The sequence below is a fragment of the Vombatus ursinus genome, unplaced genomic scaffold (genome assembly GCF_900497805.2).
Source record: "Vombatus ursinus unplaced genomic scaffold, bare-nosed wombat genome assembly UNPS02014845.1, whole genome shotgun sequence".
Taxonomy (NCBI): domain Eukaryota; kingdom Metazoa; phylum Chordata; class Mammalia; order Diprotodontia; family Vombatidae; genus Vombatus; species Vombatus ursinus.
In genome coordinates, this window is record NW_020954623.1 from 5,199,284 (window position 1) to 5,220,289 (window position 21,006).

Consider the following 21,006-nt stretch of genomic DNA (forward strand, 5'->3'; position numbering starts at 1 on the left):
CAAGTCACTTAACCTCTGTTAACCTTAGCTTCCTCATCTGTAAAATGGGGATAATAGTAGCCCTTACCTCCCCAGTTTCTTGTGAAGATCAAATGAGATAGTGCATGTAAAGAGTTTGACAGACCTTCAAGTGCTATAGAAATATCATTGTCATTGTTACTATGGCCAAGGCTTTGCATGGAGATGGGAAATGTAGTTCCCTGCTCTGCAGGATGGACAGGAGGCAGGACAGAAGGAGGCATGATCACATGCTTGGCTTCTGTGAGTCATGAGGAGCCAGCACCTTTGGCCTCCTGGATTCCCATAAGCTGTTTCCCCATAACAGGGGATCTCACACACACACCACCACCATCATCCTTTCGCATGGAACTTTAGGAGTTCCTGGGCAGCTGACCCTTTATAACCAGAAGTCTCCAAATTTTCTTTTCAGACAAATTGGAGAAAACCTCATTGTTCCTGGTGGCATCAAAATTATTGATGCATATGGCCTGCTGGTCCTGCCAGGTGGAATAGATGTCCACACACGGCTGCAGGTCTCTGTCATGGGAATGAACTCTGCTGATGATTTCCATCAAGGCACCAAGGCTGCCTTAGCAGGAGGAACCACGATGATCCGTAAGTGTTTGTGTGTGAGTGTGTGTGTGTGTGAGCTCCCGCTTTGGTGTATTGGATCTTCTCATAAATTCACCCCTCTTGTGAACTTCTTCATTTCTGTGGGAGGTCACATAAATCTTCCAGTTGCCCAAATACTCACCCTTGTTGAGGTGGAGTCATCCTCAACTCTTTCTTTTCCATCTCCTCCCATATCCAAACAGTCACCAGGTCTTGCTTAGTTGACCTCCCCAACATCTACATCTGTCCCCATCTCTGTACTCCCATGGCCTCTGCCTTTGTTTTGACCCTCATTACCTCTCATCTGGGCTACAGTGGTAGTCACTTACCTGTGCTCCCCTCTAGACTCTTCCCTCACCCATCCATAGGTCACACTATTGCCAAAGCGATCTTCCTATGACACAAGTTGGACCTCCTGTTGACCTTTCTATCCTGTTGAAAACCCATCTGCGGCTTCCTATTGCATACCAATGGCATCCTTAGTTTGGCATTCAGAGCTATCCCCAGTGTGACTCCACCTAGCCTTTCCAGGCTTATTTCTCATTCCTTTTCATGTGTTCCAGTCAAACTAACCTCACTATCTGCCTCCTGCCCCTACCCTTCTCTCTCTCCCATTCCTCTGCCTTTTCCCAGACTGTCCCCATGTCTGGATAGCCCTCTCCTCATCTCTCCTGCACTTCTTAGAGGCCTTGGTTGGCTTCCTTCCAGGCTCAACTCAGGGGCCATGTCCTTTGCAAATCCTATTGTGATCCCCCCATCATTACTGCTTTCTCCTTCCTTGGCCAGCTCTGTACTATTACCTGTGTAGGTGGTATACCCCTCCTCCTTACCTGCAGAGAGAAAATAAGCTCTTTGGTGACTGAGTTTGCCTGTGTTGTCTTTGCATCTCCAAGACTAAGACAATGCAGGCAATGTATACATGTTTACTGGAATTGACCCCTCCCAGGCCCACCCTTTGTGAGTCAGTGAATCCAAGGAAAGAAACATTTCAAGCCCATTTTCCCTCTTCCTGTTCAAAAGCTGTACAATATCTCTGCCATATAATGACTGTGTGACGTCAAGCAAACCCCTGAGCCTCAGTTTCCTAAGCTGTGAAATAGAGATTAATCATACTAATCCAATCTACCTCATAGGGCTGTTGTCTGGGAAAAGTTTCATAAGCCTTAAATCACCATTTTGATGTGAGCTGTCATCATGACTTTTACCTGGGACTGAGTCCATGTCTCCTGAGGCCTTTTTCATACTTGTTGTTCATTCAGTCATAGCCAACTCTCCATAATCTCATTTGGAGTTTTCTTGGCAGAAATAGTGCAGTGGTTCACCATTTCCTTCTCCAGCTCATTTTACAGATGAGGAAACTGAGGCAAACAGGATAAAGTGACTTACCCAGGGTCACACAGCTAGTAGGTGTCTGAGGCTGGATTTGGACTCAAGAAGATGTCTTCCTGACTCTAGCCTGGTGTTTTGTGCACTACGATGCCACCTAGCTACTCTTCATACTTAAGTTCCAATCACTGTGCTAAGTAAAAAAAAAGAAAAAGCCAAAGCATCATCACAGTCCACAAGGAGCTCAAAGTCTAATGAGAGAGATGATATGCTAACAATTACATGCAAGGCTACTCGGCTCCATAGTTTTGATCAACAGTTGAAAGCAGGGATTCTCAGCTACTGTTGTCACTTGGGGAATGGGAAAGGGTTTGGTCCTAAATACTCAAATATCAGAAATGGAAGCAAGGATCCTAAGATGCGACTTATTCAGGTCGAAGGTTAACCCTCACTTCCCTGGAATGGACTGCTTTGAGCCAAGGTTGATTTTGGACTATGGGAGTGACTTTTGGACTATGAAAGCCCTCCATCAACTGAGAGAGGGGGAAGGGGTCATAAGTGCAGTGGGCTCAGCTGGGCAGCATCCCAATAGCTCTGAGGCTGCTTAGTGTGGCCTTGCCAATGTTTTGGCCAAGCCCAAGGCTTCCTCCCCAGCTTAGTTCATTGACCTGGCTCCTAGTAGCAAGAGAATGAGCTCCCATGAAGCCCTGTCTGTGTCAGCATCATCACACTTCCGTAATTGGCATGGTGTAAGAAATAATAACATGACATACTGTAGTTCACAGTAGAGACCAGCAGGGGGCTGGGCTCTGTCTGTAGCTACGTCTCACTTTGGCCTCATTTTCCCAAGGATGTCTGAGCCTCAGACTCTGTTCAGATGCCATGTTTTAATGCAGTGTCATAGCAATGATGTGCTGAGAAACTCTGGGCACATTCATGAAGGTCTGAGGATGAGCCAAAATGAGTTCAGACTGACTCCACCTGACACAGAGACTGAGGATCTGGAAGGGTTTGTTTATGAAAGTCAAGAAACAGGTGGCAACGTGTCCTTTCTCTGTCCCCCCACATTCGTCTTTTAAGAACCTAAAGATGGGATCCCAAAGGTTTGTGTTTCTAGAACTAAAGCCTTACCTGGTGACATTTCTAAATGATTTTCTCTGTCCTAGCATCAAGCACTTCAAAACTAGCTGTAAGTGTGACAGTCTTGATGATGGAAGCCCCTGGGCCAGCTGGCTGGCCTTCTCTGGCTCATGTGGCCGCAACTCCAGTTCCTTAGTCCACTGCTAAGGAAGTGGGAGGGCCAACCTCCAGATAAATCTTTGAAGTGAATTAGGAAGATGCAGAAATTCATCCTAGGCTCATCTTTAGCTTGTATTCTAAACTGGTCCTGAGTTAGGGCTGGCCAGGTATCTGCTCTGCCCTCTCACTGATACATCTTTGGGCTTCTCTCAAAAAAATGGGCAGCTAGATTTGAACTTGCCTTCATGTAGGGCTACATTCTGCACTCCCAGGACCCTAAGAGGCTGCTGAGTCATTGACAGGGACAGAGAGCTTGACCCCAGCATAGGGTGGGCGAAGGGGAACAGGTCTGTCACCTTCTCTGAGGGCTTATTGAGGCAGAGCCCCAGATGTGAAGCTTGCTCTGCTGAGGAGCATTTAGCTTTTTACCTGCAGAGATGCAACAAACTCCTTGCACTTAGCTGCAGACCTCCTACCTCTCTACACTTAGTCCTCCTAGGATTAGGCCCTCAAGGAGCCACCAGATCCATGGAAATTAAGCAACAGGTTAAAGATCTGAAAAAAAGAAAAATGGGGGGGAGGAGCATATCCTAGAGCAAATCAGGAGCCCCCAGTAACACCCTCAGGTCACTGCTTCTGGGAAGCTCCATCCTGTCTGGCTTCCTGGCCAGGAGCCAGACCTTCACTCTTATCCCAGAGGGGAAGGCAGCTTTTAGAATGCCTCCTCTCAGAAGCTGGCTGAACCAGCAGCAAACACGCTGAAGGCTTCCTTTTGTGCGAGGTCCTTAAACCTGATCCTGACTGGGACAGTGACGGGCATGAGGCTGACAGCCGCTTGGTTGTTTCCTTCTACAGTGGACCATGTGCTCCCGGAGCCCGGAGTGAACCTGCTCACTGCCTTCGACCAGTGGCGAGAAACTGCAGACAGTAAATCATGCTGTGATTACTCCCTGCACATCGACATCACCCGCTGGCATGAGAGCCTCAGGGAGGAGCTGGAGGCCTTGGTGAAGGACAAAGGTGAGAATGCACAGTATAGGTGGTCATGGTCAGTGCTTCTGGGGATGCCGCATTCAACGGAGTGGTGGGACAGGTCTGTCACCTTCTCTGAGTCACAGGCAGAGCCCCAGAATGGGACCACATACAAGGAGCTGTCCAGCCCAGGCCCATGCTGCCAGGAAGACTCAAGGAAAGAGAGATCCTCCACTGAGATTTCCCTGACCTTACAGATGAGGAATCTCAAGTCCAGAGGAAAGAAATAGCAGTGGAATGTACCTCCATTCTTCCTGATGACTGGGTGCAAGCCAAGGATAAGGGTGCCCATGCCCAGAAAAGCCAGCCTCCCCATTCACAGGCAGCTCATTCGTTGGCAGCTGAGCCCTGAAGGGAGGCTTTGAAGGGGCCGGTGTTTCCTTCTCACCCCTAGGAAAAGGCATGTGTCTAGTTCTTTTCCAGTGGGGAACTAGGAAGTTGTGTGAACTTCCCATGGCCTTCCTTATGTCTCGGGGATTTGGGTCCCTTCAGGTCTCATAGAACAGACAAGGGTGATCCTGTGGGACCAACCAGAGACTCAGTATCTCCATGTCTCTCTCTCTAGTGAGCTGCCATAACTGCTGGAGCCCTTTTACAATGTCCCTGAGGTTCTCTGGCCTGATGGGGCCTGAGAAGAGGGACTGCTGTTCGGGGATCTGCAGGCCAGTGGGCATCCCTGCTGCTCCTAAGTGCACTTGTGAGCTGCAGGGAGAAGGCATGTAGCATCCCTGCAGACTGGCTTGTCCAATATGGTGCCCTCAGACCTCAGCTCCTTGAGGACAAAGGGCATTTCCTTTTTGTTCTTCTATCATTGGTGCCCTGCACAGGGACGGCTACCCAGGAGGCACATTGCTAAATACTCATTCCCACGAGGGCTTGTGTAATTATTGCCTGAGTGAATGGAGATCAAATCCTTAGATCTCTTTCTGCCAGGCATCAGGCCCTGGGAGGAAGCCTCAGCTGTGGGATGAAAAGGCCTCCTCCACAGTCTGCTTTGGGGGATTCTGGGAGGCCCTGCTGTTCATGCCTGGTACCTGAAGGTCACACACTGACCACTTCTCTGGGCTCAGGTACCAAGGCGAGACAGAGCTATGTTACCTGGGAGGGGAAATAAAGGGTGGTTTTATCATCCATTAACACTTTATCATGAATTAGAGTTGTTGTTTTTTAATACTGTCACACAGGCATGTATGGACATATAACTTCAAAGCCTAATGAGAGGATCCTTTGTACAAAATATCAAATGAGGAAATGAGTCTTGATCCCCACGGGCAATCATGTCCTTCTTGGTCTCAGATAGCAGAACAAGCAGTAACATGTGCAAATTAGAAGAAGCTGTCTCTAGTTTTGATATCAGGAAACACTCCATAAGAGTTTAGAGCTGTCCACATGGGATGCCTCCAAAGACAGTGGGATCTCACTCTCTGGAAAGGTTTTCAAGCCAAGATTGGATAACCAGCCTCTGGTATGGTGTGGAAGTGCTCACTTAACGGTTGGGCAGATGCCCTGAAAGCTTGCCTACTCTGAGATTTTGTCTAGCCCAGGTTCTGTCTGCCAGAAAGCCAGTCAGGTGGCCCTAAGATGCACCTCCTTGACTTGCTGAGAATATGAGTGACTGGTTCTTTCTGTGTCATTTTCAGGTGTGAACTCCTTCCAAGTTTTCATGTCCTATAAAGACAAATACCAGTGTACTGATGGCCAGGTAACCTTCACTCAAAATATAACTAGGCTAATGAAAAATGTTATTAAGATATTTATGAGAGATATCTCCATGTGTAAGAATATACTGTATTCTTTTTTCCCCTTACCAGATGTATGAAATTTTCAGCATTATCCGAGAACTGGGAGCTATTGCACAAGTTCATGCCGAAAATGGGGATATCATTGATGAGGTATTCATTTCATTTAGAGGAACACCTGGTCAAAGAGGTGATACAAGATGGATTGACCTGACTGATTAAGGACAAAAACACAAGAGCTTTGTGTTTTTGTGAGACCTGTATCAAGGGCACGGGCAATTTTAACTCTGTGTGTGTGTGTGCATGTGTGTGTATACACAATACAAAACATTCTCTTTTTCTAAATTTATATTGACCACACACAACTCTGGCTCCTAATCTCTTCCCTCATGGTGGCTATGCCAGGCCTTTTCTGGTAGCTTCAAAATCAGAAGACTATTTCCTCCCTCCTCGGCCTCTAAGCAGAGAGTCATACCTGCCACCTGACTGAAGGTTGAATCCATCTGACTTGAGCACCCTCCACTACCCTTGTCCCCACTGCAGGGTCTGTACCTAAGCCTGACTTCCCTTTACCAAGGCAAACCACTACATCTGTGCCTTCCCAACCCCTTCCACCTCCTCCTGGCCTTCCTACATCTATTATCCCCTTTGTTCATCCCCATGGATCCTTTCTCACCTCCAATGAGCATACAGGAGTCTATTCTGTAAGCTTGTCCTTTACTCTGCTGTCCCCCCACTCAAACAGCCACTCTCTCTCTCTCCTTTCTTCTCTCTCCTTCCATACTTCTTTATGCACCCATCCTGCCTTCCTCCACTTTGCAGCCAAACCACTACTTAACTCCTCCTTTGCCCACCCTCAAAATAAAGTGCTCTCTTCAAAGTTACTCCCAACCTCCTGACAACCCAATCTACTCATCTTTGCTTAGTCCTCTTCTTGTCTGATGGCTCTGCAGTATGATACTTTTGATGACATCCTCCTTTTTTATTCTTTCCCGAAGTGGCTTCCTTGACCCTACTGCTTACTCGAACTCCTCTTACCAATCTGGGGAATCCCTTCTGATTTCTTTCCTCCTTTATTGCCTCATGTAATTAGAATGGGGGCAGCTAGGAGGTACAGTGGATAGAGCACCAGGCCTGGAGTCAGGAAGACCTGAGTTCAAATCTGGCCTCAGACACTAGCTGTATGACCCTATGCAAGTCACTTCACCCTGTTTGCCTCAGTTTCCTCACCTATAAAATGAGCTGGAGAAGGAAATAACCAATCACTCCAGTATCTTTGCCAAGAAAACCCCAAATGATTGGGTCATGAAGAGTCAGACACAACTGAAACAACTAAAAAGACTCAACAGCAACTTAGAATGGGAACTCCTTGAGGGCAGGATGCTCTGGCTTTTCTGTTTGTATCCCCAGCACTTGGCACACAGCTTGACATTTGACACTTAACATAATAAGTGCTTAATTAGAAACAGAGGCAACTGGTGATACAGGAGCAGGTGGGGGCACCATGGTGCACAAAGTGTTGTGCCTAGAGTCAGCAAGACCTACCTTCAGACATTTACTAGCTCTGTGACCCTGGACAAGTCACTTCACTCTGTTTGCCTCAGTTTCCTCATCTATAAAATGAGCCAGAGAAGGAAATGGCAAACCACTTCAGTATTTTTACCAAGTAAACCCCAAATGAGGTCATCAAAAGTCAGACACGAGTGAAACGACTGAAGCCTCTGAACAACAACAAACCAGGAGATATTCTAACTCTCATTGCAACTGCTCTAAAACCCAGCAAAAGTTCTAAACTTCTTGGGACTGATTAAGAATCCACCCAATGTTTCTAACCCTTCTGGAGACTGCTTTAGGACCACGGACAGCACCAAAATCCTCCTGGGCACCAGTGCCTGGGGACAAGGAGATCTCCCAGCACTTCCTGCCTGCTTTAAGTGTTCTGCTATTCACTGGGGCTGCCCCAGGACTATGCATTCCAAGGAAAGGGCAGAGAAATAGTGGCTGAGATGCCAGTGAATGGAGCATTGCCCTCACCAGGAACAAGGTCTGCCCTTTCCACCATACATGAACCTTCTAAGAAGGCTCCCGGGGGCCAACACTGCATGTATTCTTAATTTCTTACAGCCAAGTGAAACTCTCCTTTTGGCTACTGGAGCTCTAGGAATATGTACTGTATGAGGTGCTGGGAACAATTCTGTGCAAGACCCAGAGAAATGATCTGATTGTGAAAACTTTGTCAGTGGGGCCTGTGGGTGCTGATGCTTGAACATGACAAAGTAAAAAGAACACTGGACTTGGAAGCCAAAGACCTGAGTTCCGGTCCTCTCTCTAATCCATACTTGCTGTGTGAGCTTAGGAAATCACTTTGTGTCTCTAAGCGTATTCCCTCATTTGTAAGAGAGAGCTAATGATCCTTGTACTGCTTCCGTCATAGGGTTTTGCAAAAAATGAAAGTGCTTTGTAGAAAGCACTTGATAAATACAAGTTGTGATGACCCTTGACTGCACACACTAGGGATGCACACACAGGGCTGAGATTTGGGAAAACTGAGCTCTCCTGGTTCTTCTGCTAATCAGCTGTGTGACCTTGGACTAACTGCATCACCTCTCTGGGCCTCAGAGCCTTCACTGGGAGAATATACTGCCCCTTGCCCAGCTACTTTGGTGACAGGATCCTGTCTATTGGGAGGATGAAAGCAAGCTCACCTTTGTAAAAGTGCAATACACAATAAAACACCAACGACATGAGTTGTTACTCATGTCCTCATACCCTCAAATATTCCCAAAGGCCATTTTGCAGATGTGTATTATGTGATGGCACACTCCTTAGTATCATAGAATTTAGATCTAGGAAGAGCTTTTAAAGACCACCTATTCTAACTCCTCTCCCATTTGCCAGATGAAAAAACTGATTCCCCGAGCAGTGAAATGATTGCCCAAAATCACTCAGTTAGCAAAGAGCTGAGTCAGAACTTAAACCCAGGCCTCTTTCTGCCTTCAGGCCTAGTGCTTTCTCAATTACTCCTTTGAATTCCCATTTATTCTTTTGTCTGGTCCACATTCCTATCTAGGTTCAGAATGAATTTAAGATGACTTAGAAAGTGAAATAGAGTTAAACAAGATAATTACAATTAAGACAGAACAAAAGTCCATTAGAAGGAGAAGAGGAAGCAATAGTACCGGGAACTTGGAATAAGTCAGTGCCTCTGTGGGTGCTGAATTTGGCTCTGAGTTTTCTGGAAGCAAGCAGACAAGGGGAAGTAGGGCTCTAGTTTTCTTGGTTAAAAAGAAAGTCCCCATGATGTCAATGAGTGAATGTTCCCCAGAGTCAACGAGGACTCTGTTTATTACATGGCTCTCTGTCATCCAGGTCAACCAGCGGCCATCAAGAAATGTCTCCAAACTCATGCACAAAAAACAAACACATCCAAAAGCCATTTCTTGGGATAGTATAGACTGCTTTACTCAGTGCAGGCATTGACCTCTTCAGAGCTCAGATACTGTCCATAGATTTCTGATGATTCAACAGTACAGAGAAAGAGCTTGATACCTTCTTTCTGGCTGATGTAGGAACAGAAGCGATTGTTGGAACTTGGGATCACGGGACCAGAGGGCCATGTTCTTAGCCACCCTGAGGAGGTAAGAGATACCTTCCTGTGTCTGTCTGGGTAAATGCCAGTACCAGTGCCCAGCCCTCTGCAGGGCTTCCTTCTCTCAGGACTCTGGCACTCATCTCCTTTCTATAGTATGATGTGGGACTGGCATTTGGTCACTTCTCTGCAGCCTGAGACATCCAAAAAGATGTTTAGAATTCTTTTCTCCCGGAACATCAGTACTCTAGGCTCAGCAGCTCCAGCCACAAACCCTACCATTCCAGATCTTCTTCACCAGCCCTTTGCTGCCCATGTTGGACTGATTTTGGGCCTAGCCAGAAACCACACTTCTGCCCTCCCCCAGCCCCAGTGGAGCTGACCCTGAGCAGGGTTCACATACCTGGACGTCCCAGTCGCCCTATATCACAGAGCTCCAGATGTCAAGTGGGAAATAGGGGGTGGGTAAAACTCTTCCCTTACTTCCTCATACCAGCCAATTAGCCAAAGAAGTTCCACATTTCCCCATTTCCCTCTCACTGTAATCTCCATGGGGGGGGGAATTGGTTTGCAGAGGAACCAGACCAGCCAGAAGGGTACTAGAAGTTTCTCTCAATCTCTCTCTCTCTCTCTCTCTCTCTCTCTCTCTCTCTCTCTCTCTCTCCCCCTCTCTCTCTTCCTCCCTTTTTCTCTTTCTCTCTCCCCTTCCATCTCTCTCTCCCTCCCTCATTCTCTCTTTCCTATCTCCCTCCTTTGTCCAGGTGGAGGCAGAGGCTGTGTACCGGGCAATCACCATTGCCAAGCAGGCCAACTGCCCCCTCTACATCACCAAAGTGATGAGCAAAGGAGCAGCAGATACGATCGCTCACGCTAGGCGCAAAGGTAAGGACTAATGTCTCCATGCCTTGTCTTCCTGTGGCCTAGGACATTGCTTGCAACCCTGTCTTCACAAGGACCACAGACCAAATAATCCTAGGCTCTGTTCCCATTAGCAGCTCATTGCCTCCAAAGAACAGCATCTCTTCTCCACCTGTACTGGACCTTCATTATATTGAAGGGAATCAATTAATCAATAAACATTTCTTAAGCACCTACTATGTGCCAAGCATTGTGCTAAGTGATGGGGATACAAAAAGAGGCAAAAGACAATCCCTGCCCCAAGGAGCTTACAATCCAGTGGAGAAGACAACACACAAACCAATATACACAAAGCAGGCTGTATATAGGGTAAAGAGAAATGAATAATAGAGGAACGCACCAGGATGAAGAGGGGTTGGGGAAGGCTTCCTCTAGCAAAAGGGAGTTTAGTTGAGACTTAAAGGAATCTGAGGGGGTCAACAGTTGGAGCAGAGGAGGGAGAGCATTCCAGAAATGGGGGGTGGCCAGAGAAAATGCCCAGAGCTGAGAGGTGGTGGAAACTGCCAGCAGGCCAGTGTCACTGGATCAAATGGTATATGTCAGGGAGTAAGGTATAAATGGATCAGAAAGGTGGGTGGGGCCAGGTTAGAAAGGGCTTTGAAGGCCAAACAGCATTCTGCATTTGCTCCTGAGGCAATAGGGAGCCACTGGAGTTTGATGAATAAACAGGAGACATGATTGGATACGCACTTTAAGAAAATTGCTTCAGTGACTGAATAGAGGCTGGATTGGAGTGGGGAGAGACCTGAGGCAGGCAGAGCCAACAGCAGGCTACTACAGTAGTCCAGGTGGGAGGTGATAAGGGTCTGTACCGGGGCTGGGGCAGTGTCAGAAGAGAGAAGGGAGTGTATTCCAGAGATGTTGCAAAGGTGGTAGTGATGGGCCTTGACATCAGATTGGATTTGGGGGGTGGGGTGAAAGACAGGGAAGAATTCAGGAAGACTCCTAGGTTGCCTGTGGGACAGAGAGGAAGGTGTTTCCTCTACAGTATGGAGAAGGCTGGTCAGGAGAGTTTAGGGGTGAAAATAATTCTGTTTCAGATATATTGAGTTTAAGATGTCTACCGGACATCCAGTCTGAGATGTCTGGAAGGCAATTGGAAATGTGAGATTGAAGGGCTGGAGAGAGTTTGGGGCAGGTCAGGTAGTAGATTTGAATCATCAGCAAAGAGACAGTAATTAAATCCATAGCTGTCGAGATCACCAAATGAAATAACATACAGGGGGTAGAGAAGACAATCAAGACAGAGCCCTGAGGGACAGCCCATGGTTAGGGTGCATGCAGAGGAGGCTCCCGCAAAAAGGGACAAAGAAGGAACAATGACAAAGGGCCAGGAACCCAAGGATTAGGCTGAATTGTAGCAACACAGTGAATTTATCCAGGTTTTTGAGTAGAGCTCAGAGGCCATCTCGTCCTCAAACCTTATTTTACAGAGTGGGAAACTGAGGCCCTGGAGGTGAAAAAATGTGCCCAAAGTCACAAGGCATTGAGTAGCAGAGTGAGAATTCAAACCCAGCTTTTGTGACTCAAAATCCAGCCCCATTTACATTGTCCCATATTCACTTGACATCAGAATTTGCTGGAATCATGTTGTCCCAGCCACTAGCACAGAGAAGACAGTCCCCTATGGCTCATGATGAGGCAGCAGTCTCTTTCCAGGAGAGCCTTAGAAGAATCCTCTGAATTTCAAACTCCTGAGCCAAGCTTGAACAAGGATCCAATCTTTGCTTGAAGAGCCTCAGGAAGGGCGGAGTCTGACTCCAGTGGAAGCCGCCCACTTGGGGACAACTCCAGTGCCCGGAAGTTCCCAAGGGAAGCCCCCCCCCATGGGCTCCTCTTCACCAACTAAACATTCCCAGTTCCTTCACGTGTTCCTCATAGATCATTTACTCAAGATTCTCCCACATCTGGGGGTTTGTCTTCCTTTAAATGGTGGCTCTGACACCCAGCCCTGAACAAGGCATTTTAGGTGTGATCTGTCCAGGGTGCAGCTCAGCACATCTAGTATTCTCAAATGCTAGGCCTCTCAGAATGAAGCCTAAGATCACTCAAGCTCTCCCTCCCCCCCCCACCCCACCCCACCCCCTAGCTCCCCAGACCTTTTGCTGACTCATAATGAGCTTGTGGCCCACCAAAACACCCAGATCCCTTTCAAACAACTACCTAGCCACACTTGCACTGGCCTTTATTTGAAGTCAATTTTTCCAAACCAAGGTTGAGACTCTTTTTCTCCTTTTTAAATTTCATCTGGAGACAGAGCCAGACATTATAGATAGAGAACTGGCTTTAGAAGCCAAAGTAGCCGGGTCTGTATCCTCCCTCTGACATATCCCAGTTGTGTGATCTCCAACTGGGTACTCCAGGCATTGGTACCAGACTTCATGTTGCAGATGAGCAGCTGGTCTGCATTGGTGGGTGGTTCACACACCAGGAGTTCTTCATGCTGACGAATTTGCAGGTCCAGCCCACCTCCCCCCAACATCTTTTGTAAAGATTTGACTCCATGTTCTAACTCGTCCACATCTTTATGGAGACAAAGATCCAGACAGGCTAGAACATGGAGCTGAGCGTTAGTCCAATGAGTTGGCCATCCCTTCCAGTGCTATCATGGGCAAGTTTGAGAGGCTACATAGGACAGTGGAAAGAAGGACAAAGCCCTTAGGGCCAGTCTTACCAGTGTGACCTGGAGCAAATCGCTTCAGTTTTGTGGACCTGTTTCCTCTTGTACAAGATGAGAGAGTTAGACTGGAAGGTCCCTCCCATGCTAAGTATGAGCCCTCCATGCAAGAAGTGTGTGCCTCTGCCTTTATCCAAGGCACTGACAAGAAATGGCCAGTAACTAGCTCAGGCCCAGGCCCTTCCCCACCATTGATGTTGAACCATTAATGGTGATTTCTTGGATCTGGCCATGTTCTGTGAAATCCTGGCTAATAGCTGTTCCACTATGGCCACAGCTAAATCATTGTGAGTTTTAGGAGCCTGTCCAAAAAGGAATCAGGTTGGTATGGCATTTTTGCCTTTGCAGAGGCTGCTAGCTCTGGCAAGCCTTTGCTATGGGTGTCCTGAGCTCACCTGGCATTTTTCTGGGCAACGCTGGCCTCTCATTTGCACAATCTGTTTGATTTGCCCTTTGAAAACTCTGGATTTTCCAGCCCAGCGTACCTCGGTCCCTCTCCCACAATTTGCAGAGACTGCCTGCAGTGAATCAGCAGTTCCACCCAGCACTCCAGCCTCCAGGAGTGGGCGGAGCCAGGTGCCTTGAGCTCATTGGAGTACTTGGGTGCTCTCCTGTCATTTATACATTTCTCAGTTGTGTCTGACACTCCATGGCCCCATTTGGGGTTTTCTTGGCAAAGACATTGGAGTGGTACACCATTTCCTTCTCTAACTCATTTTTTTTTTATTTTGGAGGCAATGAGGGTTATTTGACTTGCCCAGGGTCACACAGCTAGCTAGTAAGTGTCTGAGACTGGATTTGAACTCAGGTCCTCCTGACTCCAGGGCCAGTGCTGTATCCACTACACCACCCAGCTTCCCCCCCAACTCATTTTACAGGTGAGAAAACTGAGCAGACAGGGTTAAGTGACTTGCCTAGGGTGACACAGCTAGTGTCTGAGGCTGGATTTGAACTCACAAAGAGGATTCTGACTCCAGGTCTGGTGCTCTATGCACTATGGTGCTCCCTAGCTGCCCAGGTGCTGTCTTATTATCACTTTATTCATCTTGGGTATAAACCATCTAGGGGACAGCTAGGTGATGCTGTGGCTAAAGTGCCAGGCCTGGAGTCACAAAGACCTGAATTCAAATCTGGCCTCAGATACTTACTACCTATATGACCTTGGACAAGTCACTTAACCTGGCTTGCCTCAGTTTCTTCATCTGTAAAATGAACTGGAGAAGGAAATGGCAAACCACTCCCATATCTTTGCCAAGAAAACCCCAAATGGGCTCATGGAGAGTCTGAACAACAAATAAACAGTCTTCCCCCTTAGCTGTCCTTTGCTGGCCACAGATCATTCTCCTTGGCAGAGGAAAGAGAAACCAGAGAAGGGATGAGCATTTTCTCTGCCTTCAGCACTCTCCATGCTGTCCACTCCAGGCAAGGGTAAGATCACTGCCTTGGGCCTCCCCTTCTCCAGCAGAGCTTTCAAATAAAGCCCAACCACCATGTCCTCCGTGAGTTCCAGCCTGGCCTCCGGTCAGTCTGAGGTTTAATATTCTGCATATTGTTTTTACGCTGCCACCCCAAGGTTTTCTGCTCATCTGCTCGTCATCTAACTGGTCTCCACGTTCTGGAGGAAGCGCAGTCATTTCCGTGGGGCAGTGGCCTCATGGGCATACGTCACCTTTTCAGAATGCTCCCATTAATGTTCATTCAAATGTTTCTTTGTGCATCATGAGCATTTCATTCTTGAGAGCTTGGCCTCCCTCCTGGGCTGACTTCTCTTCCTGGTGGTTCAGCTGAAGCCACCTTCCTATCTCTTCTCTCTGAATGTTTGAAATCCACTCTCTCCAAAGTCAGGCTCCTGCCAAGCTGATCCCAACTTTCTTTTTCTCTCGACACTCCAGTCCAATCCAACAAACATTGATTAAGTGCCTGCTATGCTCCAGTCACTGGGGATGCAATTAATAAAAAGACAGTCCCTCCCCTTAAAGAGCTTGCCATCTAAAGGGGAAAAACAACCAAAGGAGGCAAGAAAGTAGAGTGAGGGGAGACCCCCGAGGCTACTCAGAATGGGGGGTATCTTGTTTCATGGAAGTGAAACCAGGCCAGGCAGCAAATGCAATGTGGAGCAAGCTGAGGGACTAGTCTCTGCCTTCGGTGAAGGAGGACACTGGGAGGCGTTTCACCCCACACTTCCGCCCTCCACAGCCAGGGGAGAGGAGGCTGAGGCAGGTGGCGTCAGTCCAGGCTTGAGTGAGCAGTGTGAAGAGAAGCTTAAGCTGGGAGGGGCATCTTTTCCCTAGCGGTGAAGCCAGGCTGGGCAGCAGAAGCAACGTGGACTTTGCTCTTCCTCAACTATTCCTGCCCTGCCTCTAGCTCTCGGTGACAGTCTCCTACAGATTTGAATTTCTCATCTTTGGAAGGAAAAGTTGTAAGGAAATGGACAAATGGTTAGTTTTTATCCAAGGATGAGCTTTAGGCATGACCCATCATGCCTATGGACCAGGCCGGTGATGTTTGCCCAACTCAATTATTTCCTCTTTCTGCTCGGGTGGTCTGTAGACCAAGCCAATGACAAAATTGTTTTTTAACCTTCACCCAAACGCTCTCCACCCTGCTTTCCTGCCTCCAGCTCTTGAATTTGGTCCTAAGAGGGTGTGTCCTTATGATCCAGTGCTCAATGTCCCCTTCTCCTTTTCTATCTCTCCCATGTCCTCTTTTGTTTTTTCAGTAATGTATATCCACCCAGAGCCATATTGCAGTCTCGGGTCTCATGTCACTAAGTGCAGCGATTCCTCTGAGGTCACATTGCATGCCTTGCCTCAGGCTCTATGGGTCATCTTGTGCATTCTTCATACTTGATATGTGTGTTTGTAGACATGTGAGGCCCTGGGTTTATGATGCTTCCACCACAGTCAGTGTCCTGGAACTGAGGCTGCTTAAGGATGCCCAGGCTGGAGTACTCTCCCACCCTCCCTGATAGGACGGCTCTGCCTAACTCCGGTCTCTGTGTTCTTTGGGATTGGCATCTGTGCTGCTCAGATGATTCTGGTTGCATTTGGAAGCTCATAAAATGAAGGATTCACTCCCTACCTCAACTCCCACCTTCCTCAGGGTGTAATTCCTTTGGAAAACTTTGCTTCCAGCCTGAGGGGAAACTCCTGCCTCCTTTTAGGGACTGTTGTGTATGGAGAACCCATCACCGCTGGCCTGGGCACTGATGGCTCGCACTACTGGAGCAAGAACTGGGCCAAAGCTGCGGCCTTTGTCACGTCCCCCCCAATAAGCCCAGACCCCCTGACTCCTGACCATCTCTCATCTCTGCTCGCAAGGTAAGGGGCTAGTCCTGGAGTTTTTATGCTCGCCACACATTTGCCACTATACATGTCCTCCCCCATGAGCCCTTCAGTGCTGTCTTCAGTGCTCTGAGCACTGTATGTCCAGTGTTTCTGTGGGTGTGCTTGTGAGCTGGGGACACTGCAGACACAGTGGTGGGAGCTGGAGAGATGAACATTGCCCTCACCTGTGCCCCAAGTGCTGAGCACTATGCCTCCTCACTCAGCATGCCCCAGTACCGAGGCCACGGGGGAAAGTGAATAGCTGTTTCTCTTTCCTTACATTGGACTTGGACCGTGTCTAGTGCAGAAGTCAGTCCTTGGCTCTGAAACTCCAGAGAGGAGCTTAGCCTCCTAAGGAACGTTCCCAGTAACATAGACTTGCAGGCAGTCTGTGCTGGTAGGAACCTTAACCCCTCATTTTACAAATGGGGAACCTGAGGCATGCAGTTGGGAAAGGACTTGCGTAAGGTCCTTATGCAAAGAATAGTAGCAAAGTCAAGATGTGAGCTCAGAATCCTTCATTTCTGATCCAGGAAGTGGGCACAATCTGAGCCCAAAGATCGCTCAGAAAAGCAAAACTTAGGGGAAGAATCCTTAACATTTCTCATTCCTTCTCTTCCAGTGGGGACCTGCAGGCTGCTGGCAGTGCCCACTGCACCTTTACCACAGCCCAGAAAGCTGTTGGCAAAGACAACTTTACAATGATTCCTGAAGGCACAAATGGGATTGAAGAGAGGATGACCATCATTTGGGAGAAATGCGTGGTAGGCAAAGGCTCTGCCAAGCTTCTAGCACAACTGACGACTGTAAGGTCTGTTCCTGCTAAAAGGACAGACAGAGACACTGAGGCGGGCTGGAGGGTCCCAGGGCCTGTCGCCATCAAGGCTATCAGGATGGCTCAGTTGGATGTCTGCTGCTGGAAGCCTGTGGGAGGGAAGCAAGCATTATAAACTTGCCCTTCTTGGCTTATTGGACAGAGAGAAGCGCAATTAGGGTCCCACAGCACAGAACTATTTAATCAGGATGGTGCCTGGTGCAGTGGGAAGCCCTGGGTTCAGGTCCTGCCTCTGACACAAACAGGATGTATGTGACCAAAGACAAATCGGCAAACCTCTTACTGCCCCGGGCTGCCCAATGGTGTGGCAAATTAGTAGAGAGAGTGTTCACACAGGGAGATTCCCCACACAGATTGACTTATAGGTGTGAACAAAATCAGATGAGATAAAAAAAATACCTGCAGGGGTGAGTTGTTGGGAGTTGGGAAGAAAGGGAACAAAAACAATTTTGATTGAAATCAACCTCAGTCGAACGACATATCAGATTGATAATTTTGAATGAGTCGTTTGCTTAGCAGAATTGATTACTGACAAAGGCTCGATGAAGCCCAGTTCTAGGAAGGCAATTGTTGGGTGGCATCTGGACCCTTAAGTGGTGGCCTTGTGTGCACCCTTTCAGCAAGAATGCTCCCAGAAAAACAGAAGGGACTGTCAGAGATGTCTGCCTTCTCACAGCTTCTCCTATGCCCATCCTTGCTAAGGATGAGGAACAGAGTAGGTGGAGTCAGGAAGGCCAGTCAGCGATGTCAGTCAGTCAACACTAAGGCCAACACAGCCAGGTCACACAGTCAGTCTACAGCAGAAGTGCCTTTCTTTGGGAATCTGTGGAGCTGGTCCTGTTGACGTGTGACTTGAGGATGTGGTCGCCTTGCTGGTGGCTCCCCGGACCCAATGGGCTGCTTCCCGCCCTCAGAAATTCTCTTCTTGATTTTCAGGCCTCAGGAAAGATGGACGAGAATGACTTTGTTGCTGTGACCAGTGCAAACGCTGCAAAGATCTTCAATTTGTATCCTCGTAAGGGCCGGGTGGCTGTGGGGTCCGATGCAGACCTCGTCATATGGAACCCAAAGGCGGCCAACGTTATCTCCGCTAAGAGCCACCATCTGGTAAGGGCCTCTCACCCTGCCCCTGACCTTCCCCTCATCCCTACCTCATGCCCACACCTGAACAGGAGAAGAAACAAGCCATGTGGGCACTGTCAGGGTGGCTGGACCCCAGCTCTGTGAAACCACTGGTGTCCAGGGCCTCTGATACCTGTAAACAATGGCTGGCTGCCTGTGCTGGTCACCAATTGGCCCCAAGTCTGCAGAAAGAAGAGGAGGAGCAGGAGTGGTGGTGGTGGTGGTGGTGGTAGTGGTAGTAGTTGTAACAGTAATAAGAATAGGTAGCTTCTGTGTAGCACTTTCTATATGGCAGGCACTAAGCTAAGCACTTTATAATCATTATCTCTTTTGACGCATAACCCTTCAGGGTAGATGTCGCTATTATCCCCATTTTACAAATGAAGAAACTGAAACAATATAAGTCTTTGAAGTGACTGGCCCAGATTCACTCAGCTAGTAAGTATCTGAAGCTGGATTTGAACTTGGGTCTTCCAGACTCCAGGTCCAGTGCTCTGGGCTCTGTGGCACGCCTCAGCTGCCTAAAGAACTACAGTTGGAAGGAGGGCCACATCACTGGGAAAGTGTCCTCTCTGTGCAGAGTTGGGATGATGAGGTGTCTCCAAGTAGTAGGAACTGCCTTGGCATCCCCAGGGGCTCTCTGTGAGCCCCAGGCCCTGGCTCCTCCTGCTTTCTTCCCTCCCGCTACTCCCAAAACACAAAGTGACCTGAGCTCTTGTTTTGATCACACACACACACACACACACACACACACACACACACACAGGCTTTTCCCTCCTGTGGTCAGAAAGCATAGCCCTCTCTCTATCCCAATAATTTCCCATTAACTTGAGCCTGGAAATCCCACTTCAGGAGGGACTGGGGGCAAATAGGCAAGCCCTGCAATGCCACCCAGTCTGGCCCAACCACGTTTTGCAGATGAAAAAACTGAGTCAAGGAGCAGTGAAATGAATTTGCCCAGGGCAAACTAATTCCTAACTAATGGATCCAAATTGGAACTTGGGTCCTTGTGGCCTGTTCTCTAGGCCATGCTGCCAGTGGGCAGTAACTTGCAAGACTGACCTCCCCTGCTTCCCGGCATCCCTGCTGTCCACACCCATGTAGCTCTCCTGGGTGTCTCCAGATGGTCGGCACACACCATTTACCCATGATGAAGAGTCATTTCTGAGCACAGGCTCCAGCACAGGCCTCTGGCTGCTCCTTGGTGGGAGCAGCTGGCATTCCAGCTAGGGTTGGCAGGAACCCCAGCAGCCACTGAGCCTCGGGCATGCCTGGACAAGGCCATTGCATGGTCCCCAGCAAGCAGTCAGTCATCTGACTTTGGAGCGGCACCCTCAGGGAACAGGGAGCAATTCATTGTCCCCTTTGCCCTCACGGGCTCCCCTCTCTGCTGTTCTGAATTGCAAAATGAACTTAGCCGGTGTCAATGAAACATTTTCAAAATGCCCCCAAAGAGAGCAGAAGGAGGCTCAGAGGGAGGCAGGGAAGCCAGGAAGGCAGCTAGGTAGCACAGTTAGAGTAGAGTCAGGAAGACTTTTCTTCCTAAGTTCAAATCTAGCCTCAGGCATTTACTAGCTGGGTACCTCAGTTTCCTCACCTGTAAAATGAGCTAGAGAAGGAAATGGCAAATCACTCCAGTATCTTTGCCAAGAAAACCCAAAGTGGGCTCATGAAAAGTCAGACACAACTCAACAAGAAGTCATTTTTGTAACTATTGCTATTTGTCAAGTTCATATTTTTAAAAAAAGTAGCTGAGAATGAACAGAATGACACTGGCTCCTGAACTCATCCTCCCCGTGTGCTTTTCTTCCTAGAATGTGGAGTACAACATCTTTGAAGGAACTGAGTGCCGAGGGGCTCCCACGGTGGTCATTAGCCAAGGAAGAATTGTATTGGAAGATGGAAATCTCTTTGTCACACCAGGATCAGGGCGCTTTGTTCCTCGGAAAACCTTCCCTGACTTTGTCTATAAAAGGATTAAAGCAAGAAACAGGGTAAGACCACTTTGTCATTCACTCTGGGAAGCTTGGAGCCCAGCTGGGCTTGTCCTCTGGGGCAAGTCATCAGCCTTGGGTCTGTGCATGACTGAGCTGGGAATTAGGCACCTGGAAGAACGGCTAGTACTGCTGGGTTCTAACATTCAGCTCCACCACTGTTCACGGGCTCTCCTACCATGTTCCCACTCTCTGCCAGGCTAAACTGCCCTCATTCCTCCAAAGCCCAAAGGGACTGATGGGCACTGCTGATTGCAGCTGGAGCTCCTCTGGAAGCCCAGACCTGAGTACAGGGGTTGCCTCAGGAGCTTGGGGGCATAGGGTGTGGAGGGAGATATCCAACAAGAAACTTTAGTAAGAAAGGAAGCGCTGGCTGCCTCTCCCCACCCCGCCCCCAACAAGGTGGTCAAGGCAGTTAGTGTTATGAGGTGAAGAGACCTGCAATGATCAGGAATCTGCCAGACCAGGTGGGTCTAGAAAAGGGTGAACTGTTAAGAGCAACCCAGGGGAAAGGGATAGACATGGCAGGGGATAATAGGAGGAGGGAGAGGGAGAGAGAGAGAGAGAGAGAGAGAGAGAGAGAGAGAGAGAGAGAGA

General features: G+C 48.5%; 1 protein-coding gene across 1 annotated transcript in view; it reads left to right on the forward strand.

The window, feature by feature from the left end:
• The window catches only part of DPYSL4 (dihydropyrimidinase like 4), a 68,700-nt gene that overhangs the window by 22,078 nt on the left and 25,616 nt on the right, over nt 1-21,006 (forward strand). The window contains exons 3-12 of the mRNA XM_027840474.1: nt 431-615; nt 4,033-4,197; nt 5,850-5,911; nt 6,021-6,101; nt 9,518-9,586; nt 10,299-10,419; nt 16,296-16,452; nt 17,081-17,222; nt 18,230-18,400; nt 20,230-20,409. Of these exons, the coding sequence (XP_027696275.1) occupies nt 431-615; nt 4,033-4,197; nt 5,850-5,911; nt 6,021-6,101; nt 9,518-9,586; nt 10,299-10,419; nt 16,296-16,452; nt 17,081-17,222; nt 18,230-18,400; nt 20,230-20,409 (1,333 nt within the window). The remainder of the gene's footprint in view (nt 1-430; nt 616-4,032; nt 4,198-5,849; nt 5,912-6,020; nt 6,102-9,517; nt 9,587-10,298; nt 10,420-16,295; nt 16,453-17,080; nt 17,223-18,229; nt 18,401-20,229; nt 20,410-21,006) is intronic.